A 17,732-nucleotide genomic window follows, 5' to 3' on the forward strand; every position below is an offset into this window, starting at 1 on the left:
AAACCACTATCTTAGTAAGTCCACGGAGGAGCTGGCTGTTCCCAGCCTGCATTGTCCAAGCAAGGGCCAGTAGTGCTGAGCGCACCCTCCCCCCGCATTTCTCTGCAGAGCGAGGAAGAGGGGCAGCTTTACTTCACCATGGACGATGGCCAGACACGCTTTGCCGACCTCATCCAGCTGGTGGAGTTTCACCAAATCAACCGGGGCATCCTGCCCTGCAAGCTCAGACATTACTGCACGTGCGTAGCCTTGTGACAGGTCCCCGCTGGGCGGCAGGGCTCTGCAGGTGGCCATGGGGAACCCGGCCAACGCGCAGCGAGCAGGACCTGGATCAACTCGACCTTCCGCCCCACGCCCCACTTCAGCCAGGACGGCGGCGGCCACGGGGGAAGGACTTGGTTCGTGCTCCACCCTCTGCTGGGACATCAGTGACTGTTCAGCGCCCCCCCCGAATGAACATGCTGGGCTAGAGGGTGGGATGGCACCCCCGGTGCCCAAGGAGGCTGAAGGATGGAAAATCATTGTTCCAAGGGTAGTCCTTGCCCCTGGGCTTCCAGAAGCTCACAGCCTCAGCTCGCTAGTGCCCCTCTCTCATCCCGCCACTCCCATCTCCCTCTGCCGCCATATCCTTCTGCTCCCATCTCTTCCTTCCCCTCCACCCTCGTATACTTCTGCTCCCATCTCTCTCTGCCCCTGTCTCCATCTTTCTCTGACACTCCTCCTGAATTCCTCTGCTCCCTTCTCTCTCTGCGCCTGTATCCCTCTGTCCCATAACCCTCCACCCCGTGTTCCCCTTCCCACCTGTATCCCCCAGCTCTGCCCCAATATGCTCTTTCTGTTTTGATCCCAGAGCTTTTCCTCCCTGCCCCTCCCCACCAGCTCTTCAGTGTTAATGGTCATATTCTGTATGCCCTTGGGAAGCCAAGCCCTGCTCCTCCTCCCCTTTCAGGTGCTGAGGGAAGTCCCAGCACTTCCCTCCCACAAAGCCCTGGATGCGATGTTCTGCACCCTCCGCCCGGGCCCCTGCAGCCCCTGAGCTGGGTTCAGAGCTCCTCGTCCGTTGGGAAGATCTACCCATTCATGCACTTTCTCCCCTGGGTTGCGACCCCTCCGGCCAGTGACCGTCAGGAACCAAGCCAAGGGGATGGTTATGTTGCGTTTCTCTTCAGGTTTCCCCTTCCTTCAGTCAGACCAGTGCCAGCGTGGCCCCGTCTAACCTAGGCCACTGGTCTCCCTGGGAGTCAGAGCCCAGACTCTTCTGGGCATGGACCAAGGCCCACCTCTCTGCTCCCCATAGCAGCAATGTGCCTGAGGGCAGCCACCATTCCCTGGCCACGGAGCGCTGTTGGTCGTTGGCGGTGGGCCCTCCATAGCTAATGCAGGTCCCACCCGCTTGCCCCCTGTATGGAAATGGCCATGTCTCCCTTGGCTTCCCAGCCCCTCAGGGGCAGCATTCTGAGCTGGCTGGTGAAGCTGGAGTGCCCTGTCACAGCACCGTGCTGTTCCCGTGCCAGCTGGGGTGAGCGATGGGTTATCGGGCCGCACGGAGGGGCCCCGGGGTGTCAGTACCGATAGTAGATAACATTCAGCCTGCTGTTGACATGGCTGGCATTGCTCCCAATCCTCCTGAAGGAAGTCCCTCCTTGGGAAAGAGGTGGAAGCTAGTGTCAGCCAGGTTCGGGGCTGGCCAGGAGCCAGGGTGACTCATGCAGAGAGTCCTCTGCCATTTCCCTGGGGCCGCGGGCATCAAGGGGCAGCTGGGTCCATTCAGGCTGAGCCACAGGCAGGGAAAACCTGGAGGTGCCAGGAGTCCAGGGTCATGCCCCAAGCTGGGCCCTGTTCAGATGCTGGGGATAGAGAGTCTGGCCCCAAGCCCTGCTCTGAACAAGGCAGGAGAGAGAAAAGGGGGCTTTGGCAGCCGAGCAGACAAGGGGAAGAGCCATAATAAGAAAAAAGCTGGACCGTGCCCTGTCCCTTCCTGTCAGCCCACAGGGGCTTCTGCTCCTTGAAGTGCAGGCTGCCAGGACTCGGTGATGGGGCTGTGCACAGGTCTGGAAGTTCGGGGCAGGGAGGTTTCCATCTCCGAGCTATCTAGGTCCCGGCTGCCCTTCTGAACCCATCTCTCTGTGCGCTCCAGTGTGACGCAAGCACTGAACTCAACACCGCAGGGACCCTCAAAGCCAGGATTCCCTGGGGTGTTACTAGCCCCCATAGCATCAAAGAACCCTGGGGGGGACGGATGTGACCCACTCGGTGTGGAGCTCTGGCCCCTTTAGTGGCAGCTGGGCCACGCATAAAGCCTGCCATACGCACAGCTAATCGAGGGGGGTCTTTCAGCTCAGGCAGTAGCAAGCAAGCACTAAGATTTCCAGGTTCACCTCTTGCTGCTGATAATTCAGCCAGGGGTTGTGGTGTCGCCTGTGTTAGAAGGATCCCAGGTTTTGCTAAGAGGATGGATCTATCTCTATTGTACATACCTGAGAGGCCAGTCGAACTGTGATGTGTTTTATACAAGTGGTAATAAATGTTATTTTTTCATATCCTCACTTTTATTTTGTATAAAAAAAGAGAAAAACAACCCAAATTAGCACCAATCCCTGTAAGAAGACAGATTTATCTCTATTTATATCTACTCCAAAATCTTCTCACTACAAATAAAGCTCGTCTATTTCACACCTGGCTGCTTTGCTTTCCTTGCAATGAGGTGATGGGGGATGGGCCAGGGGAGTTTGGGATTCAGCCGCCTTCCCGCTGAGCTTCTGATCCCCGTGCAGCGTCCCACTCCTATTGCAACATGTGACCTTGGGCAAATCACTTCATCTCTCAGGGCCTCCGTTCCCCAATCTGTCACACGGGGATGATGCTTTCCCTACCTTGCAAAACCCGTTAGTGTCTGGGAGCGGCTCAGGTATTGCCACGCAGGTATGCTTAACCCTCACGGTGCCCATTCCTTGCCATGCTCACTATGCAACTCCCTGCCGTTGCCAGCAGAAGGGCAGCTCATCTCATAGGGCCAGCACAGCCCTGGGCTGCCTCCCAGTCTGCAGCCTTGAGAAGCCCAGGGTTCTGAATCAGCCCCCTGCAGCATTTTAGACTGCTTCATGGCAAAGCAAAATCCAAAGAGGCTTACAATGGCCTGAAGAGGGCTCTTTACACCAGCTTTGCATGGCTCAGCTGCAAACCTTCCAGGTATTTTACCCACCAGAGCAGAAATTCACCCTCCTTTCCTGCCAAAGCACCCTGTTTCCACCGCACATTGTGCTAACTAACTGCCCTGCCTCTGACCCAGCCCTTGACCTTCCTGCACAGTGTTCGCTTGGACAAGGGCTCCAATGCAAGGCATTTCATTAGAGAGAACCCTCTTCAAGCAAAGGCTGTATTCCCTGATGAGTTTCATAATTACGAAAGAGATGAATATGTCAGGAGTTTCCCAAAATAAACTAGTGAGAGCTGATCAGCAACAGAGGAAAGATTTTAAGGCAATTAGAATGCTGTGATGCTCCAATGTTCACATCCAGATACAAGTTCTACTGAAAAGAAGATCTTTGAAGTCTCTTTCTGATCTGTTAACTGTCAGACTCTTCCTCCTCCTCCTCAGCATCCGCTTTCTTGTTCACCTCAGATGTATCTGAAGATTCGTGGAGAAAGACGTATTCCCTGCTACTGAACCCAAACTCCAGCACATCCTTTTCTTTCAGTTCGTAGTAACCTTGCATGCCGGGTAAGAGGGTTTGCCTGCCGCCTTAGTTCTCATGGAGCTCTTTATGCATCACATGTGGTGGCCGCCAGATGAGATTAGCCAGGAATCATCGTGCAAATCCATCCTGAGATTAACAAGGGCCAGAAGATTAAGGTCTTGGGTGCTGGCGAGTTAGGAGCCAGACCATCCTTTATTAGGGGTGGAAGGAGGGTCAGAGTGGGATGTGAGGACAGAGTTGGGAGCTGCCAAGACCCCTTGGGAACTTCCAGCCTGACAACAACACTCTGAGTTCTCCTTCGGCAGGAGGATTTTGAGGGACACCATGGCTCCCAAGACGGTGCTGATAACTGGCTGCTCCTCCGGCATCGGCTTGGCCTTGGCTGTGAAAATGGCCCGGGACAAACAGAAGAGGTTCAAAGGTGAGCGCTTCCCACATGCAACAATGCCCATGTTGCATCAGGATGGAGCTGGTAGAGCTGGGATCATGGGAGACCCACGACTCCACTGCGGCTGGGAGGGACTGTGCCTTCCCACCCCCACTCCCAGACTGGCAGAGTCCATCTCCCTGCCCTATGCCACCGAGCCCTGAGCCCTGCAGCAGGAAGGAGAAAGAGGAGCTGCCCCGCTCCCTCGCTGGTCCTGGGGCCTTTCCGTGCCGGCATGCAGCAGGGCTGTGGGTGCATTTGATACCTGGCCTATGGGACACAGCCAGGCGTGGTTGGCTTTGGAGGGAACGCTTCCTGGTCCCCCATCCTTGCGGCAGTGCTCCTGGCACTCAGCTCCTGGTGACGACCTCCCCGCCAGCTGCCGAAGAGGAGGTTGGGGGAAGGGGTGGAGGGTTAGGAATGTTTTGCAGGAGGGACAGGGCAGAGGAGACGTCTTTAAACGTGAGAAGGTAAAATAAACAGTTTGCTCCGAAGGGAAAGAAATGGAGAGGGCGATGGCAGAGGCCCCAGCTGGGGACAACTCAAGGGAGTGGGAGTGGGTGCCTTCCTCCTAACTGCCCCTCCCTGGATGGTTTGGGCACCATAATGTGATCCAGTGGCCTGGATCTGAGTTAGCGTGACTGCCATCCCTCCTTTAGGATGCAGGAGGGGAGACTAACCCCCACTAACTGGTACAGCTCCCCAGGGAGAGGCTGACCTAAACACCTTTGTGGGAGGGAATGGCTGCGTGGCCTGCAAAAGCCGTGGGCAAGACCGTGCTTGGGGCAGGGAGACACCAGCCAAGTCTGGGGTCCTCCAGAGAACACCTAGTGGGAGCACCATGGCTCTGATGGCCCACGAGGCCCCGCATGTGCCTTGAGCCACGGGTGCCACTCTGCCCCTGCACCCTCATTCTAAACCCGATTGAAAGCCCCCCGCAGTCTCTGGGGCGCACAGCCCTGGGATTTGCCTTAGGGGTCTGCTCCCCTATGACCAACCCCTGCCGCAGTGGGAAGAGCAGAAGCACGTTGTGTATCACTGCCCCCTTCTCCCCTTGACACCAACCCCCCAGCCCTGCAGCGTCACCAGGGCCTGTCCGGTTTCAGCAAGTGCCATGCATGCCCCAGTGCCTGCAGACAGGCTGCTCTGTGTTACAGTCATTGCCACCATGAGGAACCTGGCCAAGAGGGGCTGCCTGGAAGCGGCAGCCGGGGTCGCCCTCCACAAGACCCTGGAGATCAGGCAGTTGGACGTGTGTGACGAGCGATCCGTCCGCAGCTGCATCAGCGGCATTCCCAACCGGCACATCGACATACTGAGTGAGGTCCCCTGCGTCCCTCTGCCCTCCCTGCACGGTCCCCCCACCACGCATTGCTTCCCCCTATCTCCTGTGCTTGTCTGCTCTTCCCATACGCATCTGTCCTCCCCAGTGCCGCGACAAGTCCCGCCCTCCCCTACCCAGACCTGTTGGAAAAGGAGAACAAAGAGGACCCAGGGAATTATAGACCAGTCAGCCTAACTTCCATATCTGGAAAGATACTGGAACAAATGATTAAACAATCACCTTCTCATAACACAAGAACTAGGGGTCACCAAATGAAATTAACAGGCAGCAGATATAAAACGAACAAAGGGAGTGTTTCTTCACACAACACAGAGTCAACCTGTGGAACTCCTTGCCAGAGGACGTTGCGAAGGCCAAGACTATAATGGGGTTAAAAAAAAAACTAGAGGATAGGTCCATCAGCAGCTATTAGCCAGGACAGGCAGGGATTGCTGTTTGCCAGAAGCTGCGAATGGGTGATGGGATGGATAACTTGACAATCACCTGTTCTGTTCATTCCCTGTGAAGCACCTGGCATTGGCCACTGTTGGAAGACAGGGCACTGGGCTAGATGGACCATTGGTCTGACCCAGTAGGGCCATTCTTATGTTGTTATGTTATGTTTAGGAGCACCTGGAGCAGTGGTTTTCAACCTGTGGTCTATGGACCCCTGGCGGTCCACAGACTATTTCTAAGATTTCCAAAGGGGTCTGTACCTCCAGTTGAAATTTTTTAAGGGTCCGCAAATGAAAAAAGATTGACAACCACTGACCTAGAGGATAATAGGGTTATAAGGAATAGCCGGCATGGATTTTTCAAAAACAAATAATGCCAAACCAACCTAATTTCCTTCTTTGACAGGATTACTGACCTAGTGGATGTGTGTGTGTGTGTGGGGAGGGAAGCAGTAGATGTGTAATTGTCCTGAGCTGCAGTTCTGTGGCCAGTTCTGGGCGCCGCACTTCAGGAAATATATAGATAAATTGGAGAGAGTCCAGAGGAGAACAACAAAAATTATCAGAGGTTAGAAAACCTGGCCTATGAGGAAAGGTTAAAAAAACGAGGCATGTTTAGTCCTGAGAAAAGAAAACCGAGGGGGGACCTGATAACCGTCAGCAAATATGTTATGGGCTGTTATAAACCCTGTGTCCACTGGGCTTCATCTGCAGCAAAGGAGATTTAGGTTCGATATTTGGAAAAGTTTTCTAACCTTAAGGGCTGTTAAACTCTGGAACAAGCCTCCATGGGAGGTTGTAGAATCCCCATCATTGAAGGTTTTTAAGAACAGGTGGGATGAACACCTGTCAGGGATGGTCTAGGTTCCCTTGGTCCTGCCTCAGTGAAGGAGGCTGGAGATGATGAGGGCCCTTCTACCCCTACACGATTATGATTTATGATCTTCCCCTGTGATATTCATTCTCCCTCTCACCCTTTTATGCCAAACCCTATGTCCTCTCCTGCGTGCCTGGACTTCTCTGCATGTCCTTTTCTCCCCTACAGATGTCTGCCATCCCCTATGCACATCTCTCCTTTCCCTGTGCCCTGTGCATGTCTGCCCTCCCCCTGTGCCCTATGCCTGTCTGCCCTCCTCACATCCGCTTCCCATGACCTTTAACTCCACTGGGGGGAAAGATGCTAGCAGCATTCTCAGCCCTCAAACTGGGTCAGAGGCTGCCAGCAGTTGGGCTGGCGCTGAGTCATGTCTTTAATCACAGGAGCCCTTGCCCCATTTGCTGCTCCCTGCCCGCACAGATCCCACGGAGGCTGATCTGTGAAAGCTATGTAGGTCAGCGACCCACGTGCCTCAGCCCCCTCCCCTGGGATTTACGGAGCAATTGGCTCTCCTGCTTTCCAGCCACAGCCTGAGCCTTCCCAAACAGAGCCTCTCCGACGTCTCTTGTGCTGCCCAGCCAGGCAGCGGCTCATGCCCCCAGCAGGACAAGGCAAAGACGCAGCAGGAGGGAGATGCTCCCACTGGATGGTCCAACGTAGAAGCGGTGGCAGCCCAGCCACACCCATCCGGCCCATTAACTGCAATGCCGCTGGCCTACTCAGCGCTGGGCTGTGAGCTGGATGGGGCCCCATCCACTTTACATGACAACAGGGATTCCCAGCCGGAGGAGTAGGCCTGGTTGCACGCTCCAGATGGCACTGCTTTCGAGGCCCATAGGGAAGCCAGTCTGCAGTCACTGGGTGCTGGGAAGCCAGGACTGAGCCATGTTAAATGCCTGTGGCCCCTCCAGACTCACAAACAGAAAGATTCCAGGGTGCAGTCAGCATGTTGCTAAGGAAGGGGCCCAGGTTACCTGCCTCGCCTTGAGGGAGGGCTAGCTGGGCCAAATTTGAGCAAGTGGCACCGCGTCCCAGCTCACCGAGTTTCCATGCCACTCCCTTCAATTTGGCCTGGATGGCCCTTCATTGTCTGGTCAGGGGTCATGGGAGGGGAGTCCCGGCCCCCCTTTGCTTGTTGTGCCTCTGCCCCAAGGGGCTTGTCAGCTGTTATACGGTTCGGTAACCAGAGACTCACACCAACAGCTTGTTCAGCTCTTGCAATCATGAATCTTGCCACGTTTTTTCTTAAAGCCCCAGCTCCTGGATTCACAGGATTAACGGAGAGTCTTGGCTTTCAAAGTAAGGTCCCTGTCCTCACGGCCGTTGAGTATAACACGAAAATATAAACCCGAAAGGTTCAAAACCCCCGAAGACCGAGAGGAAGAACCCAGAATTGATACTTGCTTTTAAAAATCTCATGATTCGGGGGCCTTATTTATGATATCAGTGCACTCGGGTTGGCAATGCTGCTCCAATGTACCTGGAAGCAAGTGCCGGTCAGTGAAATCCTAAACCACCCGAAAATAACCCACTCAGACTGAAATCCAAGCAGCCACACAGGGGTTGGCATCAGTGAAACAAGGCCTGAGACTGCACGTTGGCAGCTGATGGTCAAGCCCGTGCAAATCACGCTGGCTCAATGCAAGGGGGCCCCTTGCCGGTGCTACACTGCTTGTCCGTGTCTTGCAGTTAACAACGCGGGGGTGGGGATGATTGGCCCCATCGAATGCCAAACCATTGAGGAGATGAAGGGCGTGATGGAAACCAACTTCTTTGGTGTGGTGAGGATGATCAAGGAGGTGCTGCCCGATATGAAGAAGAGGAGGAGCGGACACATTGTGGTGATCAGCAGTGTCATGGGCCTGCAAGGTAGGTGGGGGCCAGGGGAACATCTCTCTATGACTGTGCAACTCCCATTGAACCAGACAGGAGTAAGTGCCGCCCACTGGGGAATGAGTTACACATGCCCCTCTGTGCCACTCTCCGCAGCATATGAGTCTGCTATAATCCCTACCTAAGGTCTTCTGCTTATTTTGTAGCAGCTTTATGGCTTTAGTACTGGAGGTCCCCAGTTCAATTCCCAGTGTGTTGTCCAAGATGGTGGCCATCACATAAGGATGCCAGTTTCTGGCTTTGTATAACCATGTGTCTCTCTGTCACTAAAAAGGACCTGTACGGGGGAGTTTTAATCTTCTCTTTGAGACGTTACAATTGTCAAGCTTTCAAGTGGTTGAAGCAGAGATCCAGTCTCCCTGCACTCATGCCTCCTGTCTCACACACACAGTGCAAGACTCACTAGTCTGTCTGAGTGCCACTTATTAGTTAGTTTTGCACTATTTCATGGTTTTTCTCAAAGCCCCAACTCCTGGAGTCAGGTGGTTAGCTGGAACTCTCATAGACTGTGCTAGGTGCTGTACAAATACAGAGATCCAAGGAACTTACCATTTAAATGACTCACTATTCGGGGTCTCATCTGCCCCAAACCAGTATTAAATTAATCCATTGCAGGAGGTGGTGGAACTACAAAAAGGAATTTTACTGAGACGGCTGAGGGCTTGATGATGATGGGGGTGGAAAGAAGTTTCTATAAATGACAGGCTCAGTCCTGCTGAAATGTCACTGGAGTGTTAACGAAGACAGGTGGCTTAGAGTGTTGGACAGGCATCTTTTTAATTGTTTATGTCAGCATAAATACATCAACTGAATCAGTCATTTTCCAGGTGGGAAATGGGTAGATCTGACATGGGAATCTGGACGGGTCAGGCAGCCAAGCCCTTTGTTAGTGACCGGCTCCTCGTACAGAGGGAGGGGTGGAAGAAGGAATTCTGGGGAGGGAAATGGCCCATTGAGAGAGGCTGCATTGCATGGGGATCATTCATCTCCCGCCTTCCCGCCCAGAAGACAGAAAGTGCTTGGGACCTGCTGCTAAACAGACAACAAGCTCTTTGGCTGAGAGGTGGGGAAGGGCATGGGCTCACAGCGGATGCCCACTCACGCCCCCAGAGCGAGAGCACCGACGGCAGGGTCCCACGCAGGGACGTCATGGATGGTATTTACTGCCACAGTCAGAACTTCTGGCCAGTCCGGGAAGACTGCTGCTGTCACCCAGCAACGGCAGCACACCTGTGGGAGCCAGGGTTCAGCTCAGCAACATCAAAGGGAGAAGAGGCGCAGCCTCCCCCCAGCCTGTGGTTTGTGAGGATTTGACTAACTCTCTCCACTCTGAGGGGGCAGGCCAGAGGGGAAAGGTTTGTCATGGGCGGCAGCCCTCGTGCTATCTATCACCCAGCGCCAAGGCCAGCAGGCTAACCTGGCCCCTTTGCCCAGAGGAGGGGTCACCAAAAGGCAGCTGCTGCCAAGCCCTGAGAGCAGGTGTTCTGCTGCTTTACCCGCCCTGGGCCACAGCCTCCGCTGTTGTACATGGGCACTGACTTCAGCAGAGTTACATCCATTTGCACCAGCTGAGGACCTGGCTTCTTTAGCTTTGTCTGACAGAGAAAGCGGGTTTTTGTTTAGGTGATAGTAACAGGGTCAGCCGCCCGCCGAGTGCCCCCTCAAGGCCCAGGGTGTCTCTGTAGCACCCTGCCTCGGTTTCCCCTTCTGGAATCCTTCATAACCCTCAAAAGTCTTCTCTTGGTCTCCTCAGGATCTGCTTTTTTTGGCACAAAGTTCAAAATAAACACTCACAAAATGGCTTCCCCCCCGACTTATAAGTTGGATACAGCCCCTCCTCCCTGAGGTGCTGTCTCAAAACTCCCCTGCCGTTTCGGGGTCTCCCCTGCAGGAGCTGTTGTCACTCTCTGAAACCTCTCTACAGCCTCCTCTGCCTCTGGCTTCAAGGCCCAAACTCCTTCCTCCCCAGTCAAGGGTCTCCTAAAGGAGCCACCTGCTCACTGCTGCTCTGCTACAGCTTCCTTCCTGTCTCCTCTCCCTCTCTGTCTCTTTATAGAGACCAGCTGCCTCACTCAGGCCCCATCAGGAGTCTGTTCATGAGGCACAGGTGGGCTGGACCTGGCTCCTCTGACAGGGCCCAGTCTGTCTGTGACACTGATCTACAATAGCCATCACTGACCTGGCGGATAAGGCACAGGGCTGGGAATCAGGGCTCCTCCTGGATTCTGTTCCTTGTCCTGCGACCACGCTGCCGGGTGACCTTGGGCCTGTCACTTCCTTGCTTCGTGCCTCAGTTTCCCCCCCCCCCCCTCCTTCTGTCTGTCTTTAGACTGCAAGCTTTCTGGAGCAGGGACTATCTCTTACGAGGTGTACATGCAGCACACAGCACAGTGGGGTGCTGATCTCAGTCACAGTGTCTACACATCCCTGAAACCCATGTAAATTAATAACAGTGAAAACACAGGTACCTGGGAGATTTCAGGGCTATAGGTGTTGCCATCCGACATCAGACTCAGGGTCCATCTAGCCCAGTAGCACGTCCCCATCAATGATCAGTGCCAGCTGCTTCAGACAAAGGTGCAAAATCCCCCCCATTATGGACAGGTCTGGAATAACCAGCCCAAAGCATAGCGATGGGCCACAGGTGTTGATAAAGGGGGAAGCAGGCAGCATCTCGGCCTGTATCAGGGTAAGCCGGGTCAGTACCGCTGTCACGTGATAGGAGCCAGTATCCATGGCCTCCAGCGCCCTCTATTACAGAGCCCCTGAGAACCTCCGTGCGCTTGTCACCGCAGCAAATCCATTTCTGCTTGAACTTGCAGCTTTGCGTGTGTTACTTGCTCTGCTGAGCTAGCTGATTGCTGGGTTGCCTTTTTCTGCTGTGGTGAGGCACTTTGTGGGTTTACAGTAAAGTCTGGGGGATAAAAATAACCATCCCCTTCTGAAGTACAAATGTCAGGAAGCACTTCCTTGTGGGCCTGATACAAATCTAATTGCAGAGGAGATTGATGCAGAGACCACATGTGTTATCCCGCCAGGGACCTCTCTCTTCTTGGGACTTTACACGCTGAACAACACAAAAAGCTTCACGCGTGAAAAAGACTCCTGACCAGCCGTGCCAATTCAGATATTTCCTGGGGGGAAAGGGGGAGGTGGAATTCTGGTTCCCCAGCTGGGACCCTGTCCCAGTGCCTGCTCGTCCCCTCCCCGCCCTGGGATCCAGGTCCCTCTTAGCCTCCCCCACCCTCTGACCCACCTAGTGCATGAGGTGCCAGCAGACACATTCTCAGCAGGCTTCCCTGCACAACACCATGTAGGGACAGATTCCCCATGTGCTGGGTCACAGCACCATTTGGCCCATCCCCTGCTCCAGTGGTACATAGCGGTGGCCTTGCAACCACACAGCTAGAGTGATGCTCTGGACTGTTCTGGCAGCAGCCATACTGATTTAGTACCGTACCACTGCTTAAAACTGGTTGGGCCGTGACCCACTCCTTCCCTCCTCCTGCCTCCCCCCACCCCCAGCTCTGTGGCCTCTGGAAGTTTGAGCAAGTGCAAAAGCCTTGGAGAGGGTGAGGGTGTGTTTTCCTGCCCCTCCCCCATGCCCAGCTACTAATTGGCACCACTGACAGAGATGCCAAGTGTCTCATTCCTGGCGCTGCATTGCAAGCCAGCAGCAGACCCTGTGTGTCCCCGTGCCAGTCCTGGGCTCTGACCACCAGACCAGGCAAGACCAGACCAGGCTCCGACCACCAGACCACAGCACTTGGCTCCATGGTCACGAGTTGCAAGGCAATGAAAACGTCAGTGTTTGTTAGAGCAGGCTAATCAGGGCACTGCAGGCTGGTAATTAGCAGCTCCCAAGCTCCTCTGAGGAGCTGAGAGACGTGTATCCTAACCATGCAGCTCCCCAGAGGGTTCTGCCACTTAGGTCTAACTCACAAAGCAACACAGCCCGTTCTGTGCCAAGCATTCAGTCCAATCCCTAGAAGTCTGCAATTCAAAGCCACCACCTCGCTTTGCCTGACTGGCCAGTGCATCACTCCAGATTGTTTCCAATCAATAGCTACTCCCAGATTACCTGTTGTATGCTGTATCCTTCCAACCTCTGCCCACAGCCAGCTACTCACCACGTCCGATCCAACGTGCAAGAGACTAGTTTGTGAACTCATTGTGCCCAGTCAAACAGACATGCTGAGGAAGCAGTAACGTTGTAACTGACACACACTTGCTGTTCTCTGTTCTCATGCTATCATCACTTCTGCCTCTTTCTTCCAGGCATCATGTTCAATGACATCTACACGGCCTCCAAGTTTGCTGTGGAAGGATTCTGCGAAAGCCTCGTCATACAGGCACTGAAGTTCAACATCTTGTGAGTTACGGCTGTCAGACATGCTCAGGGTGCCAAATTAACAGTGCTGATTCATTCTCTGTTCTGAGGGCATCATCTTAAAATATCACACCGATGTGGGGAGCCATCCCTGGTATGAAGGTGGCGGGTTGGGGGGAGAAGGGAATCTACAGGAACAGACAGCTGGGATTAGCCTCAGTCATCATTAATACCTTCAAATAGGAAACAGATCCTGGAATATCCCCTGGGAATACAGCCCTAGGACTCAACAGAGACGACATGGTACTAACGTCAAATAGGAAATAGATCCCCTTCGGCGAATACACCCTTAGCATTCATTTAGCAAGCAACAGTGCTACCATGCACAGCTCTAAAGTCCTGTCTTATGGGACATTCTTGACGTCTTGACAACCTGCAGCCAGCCTGCAGCCGCCACTCCCCTTTGCTCCAACTGTCGGTAAAAAACAATGACATTTTCATGCCAGTAGAAAGCGAGGCGAGACAGCTGCGGTCCAGCTAGCACCAAGCCCAGGAATGCACGTTGGCCTATTCATTCTGGTCTGTATTTTATCTTAAATCTACAAGTCCTTGAGATATTCTGAGTCCCCCATGGCTCAGAGTGTGAAATAACCCCTGGGCATTGGCTGGGGGAGCTGGCTGTCCAAACTTCCGCCTATGCTCTTCTCACTGGAGTATACTGAGGCCTTTGTTTTCTTATTGTGCTGAGATTCCCTGCCTGAACCAATCAGGTTGGCTAGGGTGAGTTTTCCCAGGGGGCAACTGTTGCTTAACCCTTAAAACACTGGCCAGTCCCCAGGGAGATGTCATTTGGGAGCTAGCTGATTTCGAGTTTATCAGAGGCCACTGCGAGGCATGCTGGGTTGGGATTCTTAGGAGAAACAAGTCCCAGACCAGACATTCCCTCCCCGCTCCAGCCTAAGCTCCATCCTATTACAATCTGCCTCTGGCCTCTCCTGCAGGCTGGGAGCCAGCGGGGGAAGGCAGGCCAGGGGCAGGCCCGAGGAAGAGGCAGGGCAAAGTGGCCTGGGACAGAAAGGCTGCCCTCTCTCTGGACCATATGCCTCTGGTGCCTCATGAAGAAGTCAGAGGTAGCTCAGGGCATGAGAAGGAATTTGTGCTCAGCGGGTGGGAGCTGGTGAAGATATTTTACCCCTAGTACTGCTTCTATTGGAGCTCCTGAAACATGACCCAAGGGAGCAAAGAATCGGGGAAGACACGTTCAAGAAAAGTCACGTGCCCAGAAAGAAATAGTGGGATTGGTCTGGGTTCTCAAGTGTTACCAGTTTTGTCATAACTAGTTCTGCAGTAATGTTGCCCATGCGACATATTGATGGCTTCTCCCCCCGGTTAACGCAGCATCACTGGGCATTGTCACGCTACCATGCCGATATGATGTCACAGGGCATGGTTACCTAGGAGACATTAACACGTGCTGGTCTGGCATCCAGGGATGACACGGTAAGAGATGCCTAGGCAGAGCTAAGGCCGGGCTGAGTCGCCTTAACCTAGGAAGGTCAGACTAGAGGATCACAGTGGACTCTTCTGGCCTTACAATCTCCTGACCCATTGCATCCTGAATGAAGCTGTTGTGTTTGCCTGTGTGTTCAGTGTCAGCCTGATAGAGCCGGGCCCCGTGGTGACCGAGTTTGAGATGAAGGTCTATGAAGATGCAGAGAATTCAGATTACTCCACGACAGACCCTGAGACGGCAGACATGTTCACTAACCTCTACCTGAAGAACTCCAAGGCGATTTTCTCCAGCCTGGGGCAGACTCCTAATGAAATAGCAGAGGTAAAAGGACTCGCGAGTGTGCCCTTGAACACAGACAGGGGTGCCTTCTCTCCTCATTCATACATACGATATGCATTGCCCACGTGTGCTCCAGGCCACACACAGTAACACAGCAGGCACATGTTCCCATAGGCACGGCTTTCCACAAGTGCACACGGCACAAGCCCAAGATCTGGAATGCCCCAAACAAGGGACAGATGAGCACGATTTGGGAACCCTTCGAGTCAGGCCCTTGCAAGTTCTAGGGAGCACTCAGCGTGCTCCCATTCACCCAACATGGGTGGCAGCATTAGATAGGCCGAGATCTCACTCCCCCGCGCTGCCTCTTTTGCAGGCAAGGCTGTGGGATGAGTTTCCCTTCTGATCCCCACTCCACTGTCTGTGGTAGAGCATGTCTTGCTGGTGGACCCTGCGGTATCCCATCAGAAGGGAGGTTCTCCATATGGAGCACATCAGTCACTAGCGGGCTGTTGAAAGATCTCAGCAGGAAGGCTAGTAGCTGGTATGTTAATTCCCTCCTCCATGATCTGCACCTTTCTTCCCCCCACACAGGAGATGCCATGAGACATCCTGAGCCCCTGTCCCAGCAGTTTGAGATGCTAAATCTTAACATTGACCCCTGGCAGCAGCATGCCATGGCCACAATCCATTCCAGGCAGGCAAGGAAAGCCATTGCCACATTGCCCAGGTGACAGGTGTGAACAAAGGAGGCCTGAACTAGGAGGGTCCCCTCGGCCTGCTTGGTCACTTGGAATAAGGAGGAGGTCACTGTCACGCGGACTGGAGTTTATATCTTCCGGCTCATTCGCAAGTTAATTAATCCCTCCCCCTCCATCTCCACAAAATAATCCTCCCTAATCCCCACTTTATCCTGCCCCAAAGCCTCTAAGCATCTCTAAACCCTCAGGAGTCCATTCAGATTGGCTCTCCCCCTCCACTGATCCCTCACTGAGTTTTTTTGGAAGGCACAAGGGGGGTTTCTGAGTCCCCGCTACCGGAGTGCAAAGTCCAGTGGGTCGTCTCGCCTGGCCTGCCCTTGGTCACACGGCCCTCCACGGTGTCACCATGGGAGCATGGGAGATTTAGGTTAGATGCCTGTATTAGGAAAATCTTCCTAACCCCAAGGGTAGTTAAACTCTGGAATAGGCAGCCAAGGGAGGTTGTGGAATCTGTGTCACTGGAGGTTTTTAAGAACAAGTTAGAAAAACACCTGGCAGGTAGGGCCTAGATTTACTTGATCCTTCCTCAGCAGGGCTGGACCTGATGATCTCTCGAGGGCCCTTCCAGCCTGACATTTCTAGGGTTCTGTGTGACTCACCCCAGGTGCAGCAGGGCTCCTGGGAGGGGGACTTGGGAAGGGAGTTCGTCTCCAGAAGATGAGATTCATTGGTCTGAAGAGCTGTGTTTTGGGGTGGAACCCAGGGTTTTGCCCCAGCATGGACCCTGCCTGGGATGTCTCCTTTCGCCCACTCTCTTGCTCACTGGTGGATGTGTGTCAGCGATAGCCTCCTTCCACTGAGCAGATTCAGTGCGCTGCCTCCTACCCCATGATTCAGAAATCCTTAGACAACCCTCCCTCCTGCGCTCTGTGGGGAGATGATGCATAGGAAACGGGGGGGTTCCCCTTGTCATATGAGACTGCTGCTCCATCAGGTCAGGCATACTGTAAACACCTGCTACTTGTCTAGTGGTTAAAATGTAGGAGTGGGTTCTGGGACTACTGGGTTCTGTTCCCAGCTCTGTCACTGACTCTCTGGTGACCTTGGGTGAGTCACTTCCCTTCCCTGAGCCTCAGTTTCTCTCCCCTCCCTCCCAGCTCAATAGGGATCGTCACCTATTGGACACATTTGGGTATTGGACATGGAGGCAGCTAATGACACAGACACACAACCCAGGAGGTTCAGACAAATAGGTCTTTCTTGCAGCACAACCAAAGTCATGGGGGTGCACCGCTGCCAGCTCTCTTAAAAGCGCAGTCTGCTGCAGGGCTACAGCTGCCGTCCTATCTCCCAGGGCATGGTGAAGTTGATGTTTGCTCTGGGATGGAACTGCAAAGTGCGAGGCTGGTAAAGCGTTGGCTTGTCCCCGATCTAGCACAAAAGAGAGCACTCACGTGAGGCCGTCTCGGTTCCCTTGCAGCACACGCTGAGGGTGATCTGTGCTGCCAAACCGCCCTTCCGCCACCAGACCAATGCTGTCTACACGCCCATGACGGCCCTGAAGCACGCTGACCCCACTGGAGCCCTGATGACCGACACCTTCTACAAGATGGTCTTCAAGTACGACACACTCATGCACGTCAGCCTGAAAGCCATCAAGCTGATCCGGTGGCAGGCCCGGAAGATGAGGCAAGGGGTGAAGATGCTCGGGTTCAATTAGGTCCTGAGAACCAGGGTGAGATGGGGTGGGGGTGGACTCAGGTACAGTGCGTCTGGAAAAAGGCTGGAGTTGCTCCAGGAACAAGGGGTCCAGTGGACATGTGCCTCTAGGAGTTGGACAGAGACCTTCCAGGTCACTGAACCAGACACTAACCCAATATGGCTTCATTTTGTATGGTGCTCTTTGCACAAGCTGGGCTCAAAATAGCAGGGAGAGGGCGAAATGGAGAAGTATGATGGGTAAGTGGTTTTAGCTGAGAGATAGAGGCAGTCAGGGTAGAAAGCTCTTGATGCAACAGTGGTGAGCTTGTATGGGATGGACAGAGGTAGGAGGGGAACAAAGAGGGGCCAGAGTCTTGATTCTCCTCTCAGAATTGATTTGCACCAGAGCCCACTGAGCTAATAGGACCCACTCCTGAAGGTACATGTGTCATCAGAGTCAGTAACCAAGACAGGGCCAGGTGCCTTTGCTTGCTGGCTACCAGCCTGGGCTAGATTTGAACCAGTGATCTAGAG

At 53.9% G+C, this 17,732-nt stretch overlaps 2 protein-coding genes across 3 annotated transcripts in view; both read left to right on the forward strand.

The window, feature by feature from the left end:
- The window catches only part of GRB7 (growth factor receptor bound protein 7), a 47,770-nt gene extending 44,912 nt beyond the window's left edge, over positions 1–2,858 (forward strand). For both annotated transcript variants that reach the window (XM_067541240.1, XM_067541239.1), the window contains one exon: positions 109–2,858. In XM_067541240.1, coding sequence (XP_067397341.1) covers positions 109–255 — 147 coding nt within the window. In that variant the 3' untranslated portion in view covers positions 256–2,858. The remainder of the gene's footprint in view (positions 1–108) is intronic.
- Positions 2,859–4,022: 1,164 nt separating this feature from the next.
- On the forward strand, positions 4,023–17,217 carry LOC137148313 (retinol dehydrogenase 8-like). Its single transcript, XM_067540959.1, has 6 exons — positions 4,023–4,119; positions 5,283–5,444; positions 8,471–8,650; positions 12,953–13,046; positions 14,655–14,838; positions 16,978–17,217. The coding sequence occupies exons 1-6, from the start codon at positions 4,023–4,025 to the stop codon at positions 17,215–17,217; spliced, it is 957 nt and encodes a 318-aa protein (XP_067397060.1).
- The last annotated feature ends 515 nt before the right edge of the window (positions 17,218–17,732 follow it).

This window comes from Emydura macquarii, unplaced genomic scaffold (assembly GCF_026122565.2).
Source record: "Emydura macquarii macquarii isolate MOO-44397 ecotype Brisbane River unplaced genomic scaffold, CSIRO-AGI_Emac_v2 contig_629, whole genome shotgun sequence".
NCBI classification, from domain to species: domain Eukaryota; kingdom Metazoa; phylum Chordata; order Testudines; family Chelidae; genus Emydura; species Emydura macquarii.